Raw genomic sequence first — 17,182 nt, 5'->3', positions numbered from 1 at the left:
GGCTAAGGCTAGCCTAGAACACTCTCTTCTCACTCAACCTCCTGAGTGCTGGAATCACATGCATACATCTTCATGCCCAACTAAGGCCCCTTTTCTAGAAGAAGGAAGACGACGTAGGCTTCTTTACTATGAAGACCCTGTTTTTTCTGTTGAGGCGGCAATGTTAGGAAAATGAACACATTAGATATGGATACTTTGGAGGACAGACAGGAAGGACCCTTGCCAACTTTAGAGTCACACACAGCCTCCTCACCGAAACTTGCTAGCCCTCCCTAAAATGTTCCATCAACGCTGGGGGGGGGGGCCTGGGTTCCATTGGGAGGTAGAGGAAGGACAATTAAGAGTTATGGTTACTTTTAGCTACAAAGTGAGTTTGAGCTCCTGTGTACGGTCGGCTGGGTTCTGGTGAGGATGAAGTCACTCTCAAATCACCAGTCATTAGTGTGTTCAGCATAAAAGAAGTGGGAAATAAGATTGGTTGTCCAAGGTTTTGTCAACCTCGTATTCACTTCAACGCTGCAGTGGAGTGGGCTCAAGAAACCGCTTGGGGGCGACCGAGAGCCCACAGTTTCCCCTTTAAGGCTGAGGCGGAAGACCAGAGGGAGAAGGCCTTTGTGTCGGCAGGATAAAAACATGAGGCCTCCCCTTTAAGAGGGCGGAGCCACGGTTATGGCGGCGGCTTCGAATGCCGCCCTGGACACACACTCTTAAGCCTCTTGGCGACTTCCTCTCAACTTCCGCTGTGGTCTTAGAGACGCTTCTCTCAGGCCCTGCTTCGGGTGTACGGCCGGCCACAGTGCCCCACTTACATCTGGGTCGAGTTGGAGGTGGACCCTTGGGTCTGGTACGACCGGGCCAGTCCACCCGCCCGAGCGCGACCGTCGTTATGGTAATGCCGCGCCCACGCCGCCTCCGGGTGGGAGTGGGGGCGGGGGTCACAGCTGCAGGGATGCCAGACTCCGGGTTTCGGCTGGACGCTCGGTGAATCTGCCGGGATGGGGTGTGGGTGCAGAGCTGGGTTCTAGGCACGCACGCGCCGGAGACCTTGCGAAAGGACCTCCCCCGACAGACTGACAGACAGACAGACAGACAGACAGACAGGCCTACCTACAGACACACTCGCGCACGCACCTCCTTCCCCTCTACTTCCCGTCTCTCTTAGGAGAAATAGTCATCAATCCCTGTGTCCCCAGACATCACCCACCGCCTTTTGGAATCACCCCCTCCCAACCCTCGCGACCCTTGAACATCTCGCCCCCACCCCCTCCCCTGGCTGTGGGGTTGACACTCCTCTGAACCTATTGTCCAGAAAGAAACCATAGAGCGGGACATCCCACCCTCTTGGTAATTTAGCCTTTGGGCTTTGAACTTCTGTAGAAAGAAACCATTGGTTTGGTTCTCAGAAACAGGACTCCATGCCAGAATTTATGGTAGTTTCTTGTGTTGGACAAACCTTTGGGATGTTGTTGCAAAATCCTCAGGCCTGACATCCAGAAGTGGTACAGGCATGTAATCCCATCCCTTGGGAAAAGAGACTCAAGTTCAAGGTCAGGGCCTGGGGAGACGGCTAAGCAGGTAAAGGTGATCACCTCTGATGGCCTGAGCTCCATCTCTGGATCAGGGAGGGAAGAGCGGAACTGACTCCCTCAAATTGTCTTCTGAGCTCTACACCCACAGAGTGATGCCCGACCCCACTAAATGAATATATGTATATATATTTTTTTTTACAAGAGTTGAAAATTACCTTCATCAACATAATGGGTTTAAGGCCATCCTGGGCTGCTTGAGACCCTCTGTCTCAACAACAAAAACCCTCAATCGATTGTGCACAGTGCTGACCCTGAAGATCTGTCTTTGCTTCCCTTGGTATTTCTCGATCTTTTCCCATCCCCTCTCTCTAACTGTAATTCAGATAGATGATTATGTTTTCTTTTACACAAAAACATTTTTAAGTCTTTACCTAAATTGGATTTCTTCTTTCTTTCCTTATCCAGTACTAACCAAACAGAACCCAGAAAAACAGTACACTTGATAGTCTTGTTAGAGCAGGGAGAAGATAATGAACACAGAGTGTTCTTACAGCGTTTCTCCTCCAGCCTCAATTGCTTTGTTTTTCTTTTCAGATGTGTAGTTTTCAGAAGCTGTTTGCTGTGGAAGAGGAGTTTGAAGATGAGGTAGGGAAATGTTGATGATCAGAGATTGCAAGGAGGCCCCGCCCGGATGGAAACACCCAGGCTCAGAGCATTTGGAGCAGTCCCATCATATGTGTCTTATTCTTTTTTTTTTTTTTATCTATAAGAGCCTGGGGATGTAAATAAATACAAGCAACCACCAAAATTGGTGCTATATGCTTGTAGTTTCAGTACTCAGGAGGCTCATGCAAGAAGATAATAAACCCAAGGCCAGCCTGGACTATATAAATAGACTGCACAACAACAGCATATTTAATTTGTTTTGTTTTCTCAAGACAGGGTTTCTCTGTGTAGCTCTGGCTATTCTGGAACTCACTCTGTAGATAAGGCTGGCCTCAAACTCACAGAGATGCGCCTGCCTCTGCCTCCCGAGTGCTGGCATTAAAGATGTCTGACACCATGGCCCCGCTAAATTTAACTATCTTAAAAACAAAACAAGTGCCAGGCGTTGGTGGCGCACAGCTTTAATCCCAGCACTCGGGAGGCAGAGGCAGGTGGATCTCTATGAGTTCGAGGCCAGCCTGGTCTACAGAGTGAGTTCCACGACAGCCTCCAAAGCAATACAGAGAAACTCTGTCTTGGAAAAAAACAAAAAACTAGATGCGGTAATGCACATGGTAATCCCAGCACTTGGGAGCCAGAGGCAGGAGGATCTGTATTGGGTCAGCCTGGTCTACAGAGTGAGTTGCAGGACAAGCAGGGCCCTGCCTCCAACAAACAAACAAAACAAAACAAAAGGGCTGGGGTTTGGCAAGTGGGTACAGTGCCTGTTCATCTTGAAGCCCTGACCTGAGTCCCCATGCTCTGAAGAAAACCAGTGCTCTCACAATTCCAGCATTTGAGAGGTGAGGCAAAAGGACCAGAAGTTGAAGGTCACCTCTAGTACATAGAGAATTCAAAGCTATTCTGGGCCACATGAGATCCTGTCTCAAGAAAGCAAAAAACAAATTAGCTCCCTAACTGTAACTGTCATGCCTTTAATTATAAGGACCTTTCTGGGAGCTATCTCAAGGGTGATTTCATCCAGTTTTAGAATAGCATCCACTTTTAGAATAGCATTCCTGAGGTGGAAAGAGTTCATGGGGAGCCAGAATCGGGAGGAGGCAACAGTTAGCTGGATGACTCCAGACCTGAAGGCACCAACTAGCATGTGGACCATGGCAGATTATTTTCCAGCCTCCTACTGTCTCGTCTCTACTATGAAGGACATTGCTGTGCCTCACATTTTCTTCTCAAAAGATAAGAAATTAAATGAGATACAAAGTCAGCATATCAGACTCCTGTGTAAGCTTTACCCATGCCAATTAAATGAGAGTTCTGGCCGGGGCATTTCACTAAGTCCCTTACTGGCCATGTGAACCTGGGAAAATCCATTTGTTCTCTGACCTTCCTGGGCCATTTCCAACAGGAGTCTTGCCTTTTCATTGGTAGTGCTAGTGATCAAACTGGCCACATCCCTAGTCCTTCCTGAAGAGGTATCGCTGAGTCTGTGGTTTGTTTGGAGACAGGGTCCCTTTGTGTAGTAAAGGCTTGCCTTGAATTTGAAACCATCTTGCCTCAACCTCTGGAATGCTGGGATTACAGGCATGTGCCACTATGCCTGACTATAGAGGTATTTTAAAGTACAATCAGAGACTACCAGACTAGTCTCTATAACTGTCTTCATGCTCAGAGCCAATGGATGTAGTTTTGTCTAGAGCTAAGGCGTGGGTTTCTATACTGATGTTCCTGCCTCTGCTTCTGCACTCTGGGGTTAAAGCTCACAGTGCTGCATGCGGCAGGAGCTCCTTTGTGCTTCTCAGTTCCTGTCCTAAACCAAGAGGGTTCTAGCCCTGGCTCTGGACCAATCCAAGTCTTGGGTTCTTCTTCTTCTTTTTTTTTTTCTTTTTTTCTTTTAAATTGTATGTATGTAGTGTGTGTGTGTATGCGCGCACATGTGTGCCCACTACATGTTCATGTAGATGCCCATGGAAGTCAGAAGAGGGCATTGGATCCCCTGGAGCTGGAGTAACAGATAGTTGTGAGTCACTGGACCTGAATGCTGGGATCTGAACTCTGGAAGAGTAATGAGTGCTCTTAACCACTGAGCATCTTCCAGCCTCAACAATTCTCAGTTTCTGCATCCATAAGATGAGAATTATCAATACCTATCCATAGGCTATTGTGAGAATTCACTGAGGATTCTAGTAAGATACCTGCTACCCAATGAAGTTACAAGTGTTTGTTGTTTGTGTCATGGTAAATTGAGCTTTATATTTGCAAGTTATCCAGTTAGTTTTTCTCCCTACCTTCCTCCCTCCTTTCTTTCTTTTCCTTTTTTTTTTTTTTTTTTTGGTTTTTCAAGACAGGGTTTCTCTGTGGTTTTGGAACTAGTTCTTGTAGACCAGGCTGTTCTCAAACTCACAGAGATCCACCTGCCTCTGCCTCCCTAGGGCTGAGATTAAAGGCATGCACCACCACCACCACCCAGCTTTCTTTCTTTTCAAGGGGATATCACTGTGTGGCCCTGGCTATCTTAGAATTCACTCTGTAGACCAGGCTGGCCACGAACTCAGAGGTCTGCTTACCTCTGCCTCCCAAGTACTGGGATTAAAGGCATGCACCACCACCCAGCTTCTGTTTTGTTTTTAATGAGACAGTCTCAGTTTGGACTGACCCCAGATTGCGGTGTATGTAAGGATGACGTTGAACTCCTGGTCCTTCTTCCTCCTTCTTCATCGCTGGCATTGTAAGAGTGTGCCATCATACTCATCTTCTTTGTGGGTTTTTGCTCAGTACTACCAGCTTTATCAAAATCTGTCCCTGCCTTTAACTTTCAGTTATGGAGATGTGTCATGAGAGGCTGAAAAGGAGCTGTGAAAGTGATCCTCTTGGGTCTTAGCAGGTGACAGTAGACCTGCTGGGCAGTAATGGAATTAGGACGAAGGGTTCAGACTGCTCACATTTTTGTTCCTTGAAAATGGCAGACCAGTCCCTTTCTCGATTCCCAAGGCAAGTGATGTTACAGCAAGTGTCAACTCTGTGGGAGGAAAGAGGACCATCAGTCCTCAGGATGATCAGATCCTGCCCTTCTGCTCATTGTGTGGCTAGAGTGCAGCATTCTGGATGAATGTCTAAAGCAGGAAAAATCTCTTTCTAGTCCAGACACTCCAGAGCAGCAGGAGGGGCTGGGGGTGGATAGCACCTTCCTGTCACTTAATCAGCAGTTCTGACTCAAAACACCCTCAGAACAGGTCTGTTGCTCTTGAAGGTGTCAATCTCACCTTGCTTCCCAAATGCAATCCATACTTAATTTAACTTGCATGAGAAGCTATATTTAACTGCTGTCTTTGGCTGGATCCAGGGGCTTTCTGTCCTACTGAAGACTGTGGGTGTGAGTATGCGTGGTAGAGGTAAGGAGGTGAGGGACTGCATGACCAATGGGGTAGCTCTCCGCTGTCCTGACTGAACACTAGCCAGTCTCCTTCAGATGCCCATGTGACCTTGTGGGGTGCCTTAGGCTTCCTGGTACCCTGGGATGCTCTTCCTGTTGCTTTCCCAGTAAGCCTCCTCCTGGAGACTGAAGAGTAACTCCCTGAAAATCTAGCCTTAGAATGCTTCTGCCGTAAGCCTGGGTGACCCACTGGCTCATAGAGGGGTCATAAGTAGTGAGAAATGCCACCATTGCCTTCATGTCTTGGTTTCTTGCTTGTGTGTGTATCTGCACACATACATACTATATGCTTAAACAGAAAAAGTAGAACGTTTTGTTTGTTTTTATTTTTTGGGAGCAGATTTAAGTTCCCAGATACAAAGACCCTGCCAAATGTGGTAGCACTGGCCTGTAATACCTTCACTTGGGAGGTGGAGACAGAGAGTGGGAGTTCAAGGTCATCCTCAGCTACATAGCAAGTTGAACAAGGCCGTTCTGAGCTACATGAGATACTGTCTTAGAAGCAAAAAACAAAAACGCTGATGCAAGGCCCGCTTTCTCTGTTTCTTTGAAGGACTTCTTATCTGCCGTGGAGAATGCAGAGAACCACTTTTCCGGTGCACTACCTGGGAATGCTGGCCACCTGACACCTGTTTCTTCCAGACCACAGGAGACTCTGCAAGCACAATCCTCAAGACCGTTGCCGTCATACCCCACTTCTTCGAGCCGGCCAGTCCCAGGACTCTGTCTCCCTACTCCCAGCAAACTCCAGACCATCAGGGATCCACTCTGTTCAGGAGCAGCGTCCCTGAGACCCTCCTGGATCCCTGGCGGCGGCACGGGCAGTCATCGAAGAACAGTGCCGGCAAGAGTGCTCCAGGAGTCATCAGGACCCCAGTCCTCAGCCGCACACTCTGGGCTTGTCTCTGGGAGCCATCAGCAGGGCATGGGTGGCTTTGAGGCCCCTGATCAAGATGAGTTTGACAAGGCCCTGGCAAGCATGGAGCTGGAGGGAGCTGGCTTGGAGCTAGAACTTGGAGTTGACAGTGGAGCCACCCAAATCCTGCCTGTTCAGCACCGTGAAGATCTTGTATTGGCGAAAAGGGCCAGAGTGGCTGACCTGAGTGGATCTTTTCAGAAGGGGCCCATTGACCGCTGTAGGAATCCAGGGCCTTCCTTGAGACCCCGAGCTGCAGGCAGCCTTCCTCTCCCATCTGCCTCAGCAGTTTCCTGTTCAAGAGGCCCCCCTGTTCCTGCACCTCAACCCCTCCAAGTATCTGGGAGGCCCCTTGAGAGCATCCCACAGAGTCATTTGCCTGGTCAGCCATGCCAGTCTCCCAGAGCTTGGACAAGTGGCACACCCCGTTTTCCTGGACCTCGACGTCCCCACTGCAGCTCTGCAGCTTCTCCTCAGGGACCCTTGCCATCCCGAGCCCCAGTGTCTTCTGCTGACTCTCCGGTCAGCACCCCCAGAGGTGCTTCCGCCCCAGCTCCTCAGCCAGCTCTGCAGACACCTATAGTCACCAATCACCTGGTTCAGCTTGTCACTGCTACCAACCGGACACCCCAGCAGCCCTCCCACCCCTCCATTCGAGCTAAAGCCCGCCGCTTCCCTGGCCCGGCAGGACTTTTGCCCCACCAGGTGAGTGACCAGTTTTCCAGGACATTAGGATCCAGGGGAGGAGACAGTGGTTCAGGCTTAGACTCTCTTCGAGACAGGCAAAAGAAGTGGGGAGAAAGCATTTGCATGGGCTGGAGAGACGGCTCCATCGGCACAGTGCTTACCGTGCAAGCATGATCTGCAGAACCCATAGGAAATGAAAACTGGGCATAGGAGGCTCACACCTGTAATCCCAGCACTCGGGAGACAGAGGCAGGTGGATCTCTGAGTTTGAGGCCAGCCTGGTCTACAGAGTGAGTTCCAGGACAGCCTCCAAAACTACAGAGAAACCCTGTCTCGAAAAAAAAAAAAAAGAAAAAACAAAAACAAAACAAAGTAGGAGCTGGAGAGATGACTCAGAGGTTAAGAGTACTCGGTACTCTTACAGAGGACCTGAGTCAATTTCTAACCTGCACACGGTGATTCATAGCTGTCCGTAACTCCAGTCCTAGGGAGCTGACAGCCTTTCCTGACATCTGTGAGTACCAGGCACATAGGTGTATGCCCACAGAACAGCCATACAATAAAATAATAAATAATTCTGTAAAGTAAAACACAAGGTAAAAAGTGCCTCATGTCTCCCAAGGAAGGCATCTGAGGTTGTCATCTGCCTCCACATGTGTGCACACGCACACTTAAGCACACGCACACATATGTAAACAATAAGATTTGCAAAGCTGTAAGAGTCCAAAGTGGGAGGGAAGGAGTGGCTCAGAGGTAGAGCTCACACCTGGCAGACGAGGCTCTGAGCTCCAAGCCCGGCACTGATGGGGTGGGGAATGGCTTGCCTGCGAGGGTCTTCCTCAGATGAATGGAGGTGGGAAGGGCCACCTTAATTGTGCGATGCTCCATTCCATGGGCTGCGGTCCTGGACTGAATACAAAAGAAAGTATAGTGAGCACTAGCATCCATCACCCCCTGCTTCCTGATGGTGAATACAGTGTGACAAGCTGCCTTAAGCTCTTGCTTGCCACTGTGAGTTATCTGCTAGGATTGGTGTCCCCTGTAAGCCAAGTAAACCTTTCCTTTAAAACAAACAAATGGACAGGAAGAATACTCGGCAATCTACCTGTGAAATAGTGCTTGAGAGACTCAATTTCCTAGTTTTGAATGCTTGGGTGCTGTTGTTTTCTCACTCACATTAGCTAAGAGGTAGATACTGGGAGTCTTACTTGGCACTGAGAGCAATTGCAGTGTGGTGGAAGAAGTCGGTGGGCATGGATGACCATGCACTAAGGACGCAGTGAGAGTAGGGGTCTTTCCTTGGCCCCTGGGACACGTTGGCTCTGCCTTGGCCCTGCTCGGTGGCCTTGGGTAGATGACTAGGAGGATAAAGGGGGGATGGGGTTGTTCCAGCAGTGGGAAGACAGAGGCTAAAGAGCAGGTGCTCTCAGGGACCACAAAGCACTTCACTGAGGCTGGCGTGGGGAAGCGGGGGTCGGAAGTGAAGCGGCCCTACAGAGTTTGTATGTAAGTGGTGGTGAAGGGATAACTAGTTTTGTTTGAGTTAGATGCCAGGTAACTGGGCACTGGGGCTTTGCTCTGGTTACAATAGGAATCTTCCTGGTATGGGAGGATTGACACAGTCTCTGTTGTTGCTTGCTCTTCCTGCTCCTTCAGGAGAAATGGAGGGGCGTGGTCTGCACTTTCCCCAAGAAGGGCTTCTGGGAGATCTGCTCAATAACTCCTCACAGACCCCTCTATTTGGGTCACTGCCCCCTTCAGGTAGCACTGGGCCTTGCTTCTGGGCCAGCTCCAGTTTCCTTTTATTCCCAGACTGATCCCCAAGTGTCTTTTTAGCTACCAATGAGGCTCTTGAGACTGCATTAGGAGCAATGTACTGTGTGCTAATTGTCCCTGATAGTTTCCTGAACCCATTGTGTAACCCAGACAAGGCGCTGTACTTGTAGATAACAGCTGCTGAGCTCGCTCTCACCTTCTCTTCCCCTCTTAGCACAGCGGGAAGAATTTGGAGGAGATCATGGTTTCCACACCCCAGACTCCGACTCATGGTGCTCTGGCTAAACTCCAGACTGAGGTAACTTTCTTCAGTGTAAATCTTCACTTCTTGGGCAACGTTTAACAGTGAGGGGTGGGATTGGAGAGATGACTCAGAGCACTGACTGTTCTTCCAGAGGTCCTGGGTTCAATTCCCAACACCAACATGGCAGCTCACAACTGTGTGTAACTCCAAGATCTGACACCCTCACACAGGTATACATGCAGGCTAAACAAGAATAAATAATTTGCCGGGTGTTGGTGGCACACACCTTTAATCCCAGCACTTGGGAGGCAGAGGCAGGCGGATCTCTGTGAGTTCGAGGCCAGCCTGGTCTACAGAGCGAGTTCCAGGACAGCCTCCAACACAATACAGAGAAACCCTGTCTCGAAAAAAAAAAAAGAATAAATAGTTTATATATAATATAAATATATATAAACTGTCTCAAAAAAAAAGTGAGGGGCATCTCTGCATGCCTCAGTTGATGTGATACTGTTAGTTTGGCCTATACCAAAGGGCAGGTGGAAAAAGTTGGGGGAGGCAGCAGTTTTACAGACATAGAATGAGGCCTCTCCTGATGCCGTGGCTCAGCCTTCTCTTCTATCTGAGAACTACAGGCCCAGCTAGCTGCATCTTTCCCTAGGGAGGACAGTGTAATAAGTCTTATGAGATGGTATCTTGGGAACCCTCTTGGGTTTCTGGGAGCTGAGCTGGGAAGGATCCGCCCTCATCTTGTCTCCAGGATGTTCCCTTTCAGTGGGTAGGACAGCTTCCCTCCCTCCTGGGGCTCTAATTGACTTACTCTGTCTTCACACCCACCTTTGCCTTTAATCCTCTCAGGCTTGCTTTTGCTGCAGCTCCCCGGGGCTGCCTGTCCACTTCAGATCCAAACCTGGTAGTAACATCTGGATTCAAAGCAGTTGTTGATACAAGGCAACTAATGATTAAAACCAGGGGCATCACCCAGAGTGGTGGTGCCTGCCTTAAATCCCCAAGCTGGGGAGGCAGAGGCAGAGGCAGAGGCAGATGGATCTCTGAGTTCAAGGCAAGCCTGGTCTAGAGTGTGGACAGCCAGGGTTGTTACTTGTAATGCAGGAAAACCTTGTCTCAAAAAACCAAACCAAAACAAAAACAGGGGCATCTACCAAAAACAAACAAAGCCAGTAGTGGTGGTGCTAGGGAGGCAGAGGCAGTGGGTCTCCCAAGTTCGAGGCCAGCCTGGTCTACAGAGTGAGTTCCAGGACAGCCACACAGAGCAACCCTGTCTAGAGAAACAGAAAGAAAGAGAAACAAAGGAGATAGATAGATAGATAGATGCCGGTGCAGCTAGGTCACATGCCACTTTCTACTCATTACGGTAATGGAGAGCATCCCTCCCCACCCCAGCCCCCACCCCACCCCAAGAACTCACTTTCTTCCCCACCCATCTGCCCTGACTCAGGCAAGTGTCTTTCCCAAGGTAGATCCACTCACTAATTCAGGGTCCCCTCTGCTCCGTGGTTCCAGATTGTTACTAGTTCCCAGGGATCAGTGGAAGAAGATTTTGGGCACGGGCCGTGGCTCACCATGAAGTCTGCTCTGGGCCTGGACGATAGAGACCCCACCTGCTTCCTGTATACCTACAGTATTGTCATGGTGCTGCGCAAGGTAAGGTTCTAGAGAACAGACTGCAGCCTGCTCTGCCTTAGGAAGAGGCTGCCTGTCACCTCTTACCCCAGTCCTGTCCCTGGAGGGCAGCCTGAAGTCCCATCAGTCGTAAGTTTGCACTGTTATCCACAGTTCTGAGCATACCTCTGCACTTCCAGGCACCAGGTTGAGAGAGAGAGAGAGAGAGAGCACATTGTCCCCCTGAGAACTCCTAGAGGTCCCTCCCTCATGTACAGATGCATGTTGTATGTGTGGCCTGCTTTGATGGCGTGAGCCACAAACACCGGTACAAAAGGAAAGGCACCTCAGAGAAAGAGAAGGATGTGCCAGCTTCAGCCTCTACGGGGCAGAAGTGTGCCCTTCCACCTGCCACAAAGGAAGGCTGTTACCATCCGCTGGTAGCCGTAGGGAGTTACATGTGGGCATGGTTAGCTCAGTAAATGTGTCTCCTTGTAAGCAGGCAGCCCTCAAGCAGCTCCCCAGGAACAAGGTCCCCAAAATGGCAGTGATGATCAAGTCCCTGACTCGGAGCACAATGGACGCCAGTGTGGTTTTTAAGGATCCCACAGGTAAGGAGTGGGTCCTAGGTTTCTTTTTTTTTTTTTAATTATTTATTTATTATGTGTACAGTGTTCTGCCCAGGCCAGAAGAGGGCACCAGGTCGAATTGCAGATGGTTGTGAGTCAGTATGTGGTTGCTGGGAATTGAACTCAGAACCTCTGGAGGAGCAGCAGCCAGTGCTCTTAACCTCTGAGCCATCTTTCCAGCCCAGGGTCCTAGGTTTCTTATGAATGACCTCCATTGAGGGCAAGAGCCCACTTCCCAGCCAAGACTCAGACCCTCTGCTGTGGCCTTGACCCTGAGATGGAGGCCATGTGGTTTTTGCAGGAGAGATGCTTGGGACAGTGCATAGGGTACTTCTGGAGACACATCAGAATGAGCTGAAGCCTGGCTCGGTGCTGTTGCTGAAGCAGGTAGGGGAACTCCAGAAGGGACCTGCTGCGGGGAGGAGCCCCAGGGTGTCGTTGCTTGGCTTGGCTGCCTTCCCTCCACTGCCAACCAAGCAGAAGCGAGGGCCTGGTTTGCTGGAGCTGAGAACAAGCCTCTGGCCAGTGAGCTGCTCCACTCATCAAGGGTAAATGGGGTAGGGAGTTATATTTGGGGTGGTAAGTGGGTCTGTTGTGTGTGTGAATTGGGTGCAGAGGACGGGGAGCCAGAGGAAAACTGGCTCCCGGTGGTCGTCCAGCAGCGCCGTGCTCCTCCAGACACTGACTCCCCTTCCTAACTGCAGATCGGAGTGTTCTCTCCTTCGCTCAGAAACCACTACCTCAACGTGACACCCAACAACCTGGTCCATATTTACAGTCTAGATTCTGGGGATGGGGACTTCCTCAAGCCACCTCAGCCCTTGCCGAAGGTAAGTAGGTCAGGGTAGACGGTGACTGGCAGAACTTTCTTGCCTGGTTTCTCTCATTTCTTCCTTTCCTCATCCCTGGAGGCAAAGGTGCGAAGGGGCAGGCCCACTGAGGTGAAGAGGTGCTTTTGGGAACAAGAGTCCCCACTGCCCTGCTCCACCACCTGCCGTCCGCCAAGTAACAGTAATACGGGAGCAGCTGGCTTCCTGGCGATCCCTGAATGTCTGATAGCAGACTTGATCAACTGAGAAGTTGGGAGTCACTTGAGAACCAGGTGAGGGCTCCCTGGGGGTGCTGACAGGAAAGGATAGAGGCTTGAATATGTGCCAGGTGGCAGCACAGAACAGGGAATACAGTTGACCTGTCAGGTGAGCTGGCTTGAGACTTCCCTCCTGTTTCATCTCTGCCTCCACTGGGCATGCATTGGAGCGCACCCTTCAGGAACTAAGGCAGACGTTTGTGTGTGGGAGCTGGAGATAGCTCCAGGCAGGTCTACCCAGGCTGGATCCTGCTAACTCCACCCTTAGGATCCTGGCCTGGAGGAGGGCAGGAGACCTGGATCTTGTCCAAGTTCTGCTATAATTTCTACCATGACCTTGGGCAAGCCCTGTCCCTTTCCCCGTTTTTACGTACTATCTGTAGAACAAGTGTTTGACTTGATGACCTCCAGTCACTGTAGACTTTTATCTCTTATTTTCTACTAATATTTACTCCCTTTCCATGGACCTCTTCATATGCCCTCATAGTCACCCACCTCTATAACCTTCATTTTTCTTTAAAATTTGTCCTTCCTTCTTTTGTGTGTGTGTGTAGGGTTTCTTTTTTTTTTTTTTAATATTTTATTTATTTATTGTGTATGCACTCTTCTGCCTGCATGCCAGAAGAGGGCACCAGCTCTCATTCAAGGTGGTTGTGAGCCACCATGTGGTTGCCGGGAATTGAACTCAGGACCTCTGGAAGAACAGTCAATGCTCTTAACCTCTGAGCCATCTCTCCAGCCCCTTTTTTTTTTTTTTAAAGATTTATTTATTATATATACACTGTTCTGTCTGCATGTCAGAAGAGGGCGCCAGGTCTCATTATAGATGGTTGTGAGCCATCATGAGGTTGCTGGGAATTGAACTCAGGACCTCTGGAAGAGCAGTCAGTGCTCTTAACCTCTGAGCCATCTCTCCAGCCCCGGGTTTCTTTTTTTAAAGATTTATTCATTTATTATATGTGTGAGTGTTGTATTTGCCTGTATGTATTTATGTGTACTATGTGTGTGCTTGGTGCCTGAGGAAGCCAGAAGAGTGCATCGCATTGGATTTCCTGTAACTGGAGTAATAGATGGTTGTGAATCACCATGCAGGTGCTGGGAATTGAACCTGGATCCTCTAGAAGAGCAACATGTGCTCTTAAACACTGCACATTCTCTCTAGCCCTGATAACAGCTTTTTTTTAATCCTAGACTAGCTCCTCTTTACCTTCTGTGGTGATTATACAAGTCTAAAACGTTAGACACTGATAGAAATTGGAGAAACCAGCCCAGAAGTCTGTTTTGGTTTAGTTGTCTACTGTTTTGGGTGTTCGGTGTTTCATCTCTCTTCCTTAGCTTGGGCCTGAGTAATCCTGGCCTCCCGTCCCTTTCCCTTATCGTGTCTTTGTCCTGAGAGGCCCTTTGAGGTTATCTGGGCAGAGGCACCCCCACCCCAGGGACTTCTGGGACATTGGCACTGGTAACCAGATCCACTGTCTTCAGGATCCAGGAAGCTTCCATGGAAACCTCCAGCCTGATGTGGCTGCAGAGCCCACACAGGGCCTCAGAACAGCACAGAACCCAGCGGTGTCTTCTGAGGAAGAGCTCCCAGAGGCAGGTAAGCCACATAGCCCCTCAGCTCCCTCTGGCCTCACTCACCGAGACTGTTTCCAGCCGCCCCTCCCACCTCCCACTGAGGTCTGAACCAGTGCAGCGTTTTTCAGAAATTGGAGGGTGTCTTGTTCAGCAAAGCTGCAGGCCTTGTTAAGAACTGTTACACTCTCGAAACAGTGTGGCAGAAGCCGTATAAAGAGCACAGTGTGGTCCATAGCTCCTATTTGCTGGCAGTGCCTTTCCCTGCAGAAGGGAACGTAACCAACCCCCTGGGTGCATGGCACAGTCTGTGTCCTGTGTGGTCCTCACAGCAGATTTCCCAACCTACCCCCTCAGGATCCCCAAGGAGTGCCAAGGAGTAGCATATCCATGTGGCAAGGGGGCAGGGACACAAACCTGAGAGGCCCAACTGGAGCTACCCTCAGGTGGAGCTGTCATGTCCCAGTCATTCCTTAGCTTTCAATTTCAGAAATTCAATCCTGTCTGCCCTAGAGACAGGAGGATTATGGGTAGGGGTCTCACACCAACCACACTCACAATATACCAATGTGTAAACCACAAAGCCCATTTGTTTAGATCCTACATAGGAGACTCTGCCCTGGGGTCTTGTATTGTCTGGGATCCCATACTCTGTCCTTGTAACTGCTGCTGACCCCCCCCCATTGCCGTCTGAAGAAGTTGCTGGTGGTCACAGAGCGAGTGAGGAGAGTTGACTGTGGAACAAGGTGTTCATGTCGTGTTGTACCTGCCTCTCTACAGGGCTGAAGGCAGATATGCAATTCCTACTGTTTCCAGAGATCCTAGCCTTTACCATGCTCCTCCCCTTCACTCCAGATGGTTTTCTCCAGCTACTCACAGCACAGCTCCCACAGGGCAACCTGTGATTTTTGAGACAAGAGTTTTCTCTGTCGTCCCAGCTGGGCCTGGTGTTCACCATGCAGCGTGAGTTGGCATCAAACTCACAGCAGCCCTTTTTAGCCTTCAAGTGCTGGCATTAAGGCAAGCACTGCCATGCCAGCCCAGTGGGCAACTTTTTCCTTGCTGTAAGCAAGTAACAGCCCCACCTGCCCTGAATACAGGGCTAGTCGCCCTAACTAAACTTTGAATGCTTCCTGATCTACCTTCTTTTCCTTGCAGCAGCAGCTACTAAGAGCTTGCTCTCTCAGTAAAGTGGGTCTTTTATCTCAGCAACCACCGTGAACTGCCCACGAAGGGCTGTTGAGGTGGAATGAGCACGCAGTGAGTGTAACTTCAGGGTTACCAGCAATTTCCCATAAGCACCACATCTGACAGCATTGGTCAGGAATGCTTTCTCTTCCTTTCCATTCTATCTATTGGAAAGGCAGGCATGCTGTGACGTGTGTGGAGGTCAGAGGACAGCTCATGGGAATCAGTCCTCTACTGCATAGGTCCTGGAAGTACCTGCTGGCCATTTTGCCAGCCCAGGATTGTCACACACACACCTCTAGACAAGGTTTTTCTCTGTAACTCTCTGTAACCCTGGCTGTCCTAGAATTTGCTATATAGACAAGACCGGTCTTGAACTCAGAGATCTGCTGCCTCTGCCTCCTGAGTTCTGGGATTAAATGTGTGAGCCACTGTGTATTTCATTCTTCATGTCCACCCGGGCACTCTGGGGTTGGGGTGCTCGCCCACTGTCAGCTGAGAACCTAGGTTGGTAAACTGTCATTCCTAACACATACCCCTCATCTGCTGAGAAAGCTGCAGTAGGAAACCTCCGAATCCTTTCTGCTCAGCACTGCCCCTAGACAGATGGGAAAGAAGCCACCGAAGCACGGGGTACCCCATTCCTGCAAAAGTGGCCCAGGGGTTGTATCCTGCCATTTGTTGTGCATATGTTTATAGGGAGATATGTCATGGGCATACTGCCCCAGAGGAGCCAGGTCCTCCTAAAGGGCAGGGGCTTCAGATCTGACTTGTGTGGAATTCTATGGTTGTCACTGAGTCTACTGCCGTCCACCTCCCTCTACAGATGACCTGGATGGACTTCTGAGTGAGCTCCCTGAGGACTTCTTCTGTGATCCTAGCAGTTGGGACTGTCTCAAGACGGGACATCCACCGTGAGCTGACGGTCTCTGCCCCGAGACAAGCTCTAGGTGCATCTGGTCACATTTGAGGGAGAGAAAGCCAGTGCAGCTGGAAGCCAGACAAACTCATGTTCTGATGCCTCCTCACGGCCCCCTTCCCCAAACCCCCAAGTGATGGACCAGACAGTGCTGCTGTGGCCTGACAGCTCCCTCTGCATGGGCATCCTGGACCTCTGAGCAAGCCTAGCTCTCCAGCCTCCCTGTGCTGTGGTGGGCACATCGTCCCCCAGCCAACAGGAAAAGTATGATCTCCACTACCTTAACTTCAGAGATGTTGGCCTGGTTTCCTTGTCCTTTTATTCCTCAGTCCCCTGACAGCAGAGGAGCCACAGCCACAGCAAAGGTGACCTAAGGCAGTAGCTAACGCGTCCTCAAGGGTGGTGGTGGAATACAGGCTATTGTACCTGGTTCTGAAATAAAGCAGCCCCTCCTCATCTGCTACCTCTCCGTCCCACACCCACTCCATTCTCTGCTGGCCAGAGCACTCAGGCTCCAGCAGGTGGACAGCAAGGCAGCAAGCAGCATTCACTCTGAGTGTGTGTGTGTGTGTGTGTGTGTGTGTGTGTGTGTGTGTGTGTGTGCGCGCGCGCACGCGCGCTGGCATGTGCATACATGTGCATGTGTTTATACACTTTCTCCCCTCTTCCTCCCTCCTCCCCCTCTGTCTCTCTTTTTTTTTTAATTTTATGTATATGGGTGTCTTGCCTTCATATATGTCTGTATTACCTGTATGCCTACTGCTCTTGGAGACTAGAAGAGGGCTTTAGATCCCTCGGGACTAGAGTTACAAGTGTCTGTGACCAGGCTGGCCTTGAACTCATACAGATCCACCTGCCTCTGCTTCTTGAGTGCCGGGATTAAAGGGGTGTGCCATCACTGCCCAGCTCCTTTTGTTTG

General features: G+C 50.1%; 1 protein-coding gene across 1 annotated transcript; it reads left to right on the top strand.

Annotated features, from left to right (window-relative positions):
- Window positions 1-630: 630 nt before the first annotated feature.
- Window positions 631-16,726, top strand: Hrob (homologous recombination factor with OB-fold). The gene is made up of 10 exons (XM_005070250.4): window positions 631-889; window positions 2,124-2,174; window positions 6,179-7,246; window positions 9,219-9,302; window positions 10,770-10,910; window positions 11,371-11,479; window positions 11,799-11,884; window positions 12,202-12,327; window positions 14,067-14,181; window positions 16,171-16,726. The coding sequence occupies exons 1-10, from the start codon at window positions 686-688 to the stop codon at window positions 16,260-16,262; spliced, it is 2,076 nt and encodes a 691-aa protein (XP_005070307.1). The 5' UTR covers window positions 631-685; the 3' UTR covers window positions 16,263-16,726.
- Window positions 16,727-17,182: the final 456 nt, after the last annotated feature.

This window comes from Mesocricetus auratus, unplaced genomic scaffold (genome assembly GCF_017639785.1).
Source record: "Mesocricetus auratus isolate SY011 unplaced genomic scaffold, BCM_Maur_2.0 Super-Scaffold_100007, whole genome shotgun sequence".
NCBI classification, from domain to species: Eukaryota; Metazoa; Chordata; class Mammalia; order Rodentia; family Cricetidae; genus Mesocricetus; species Mesocricetus auratus.
Note: the sequence above shows the minus strand (reverse complement) of the source record. Positions and strands in the feature narration are given on the sequence as shown.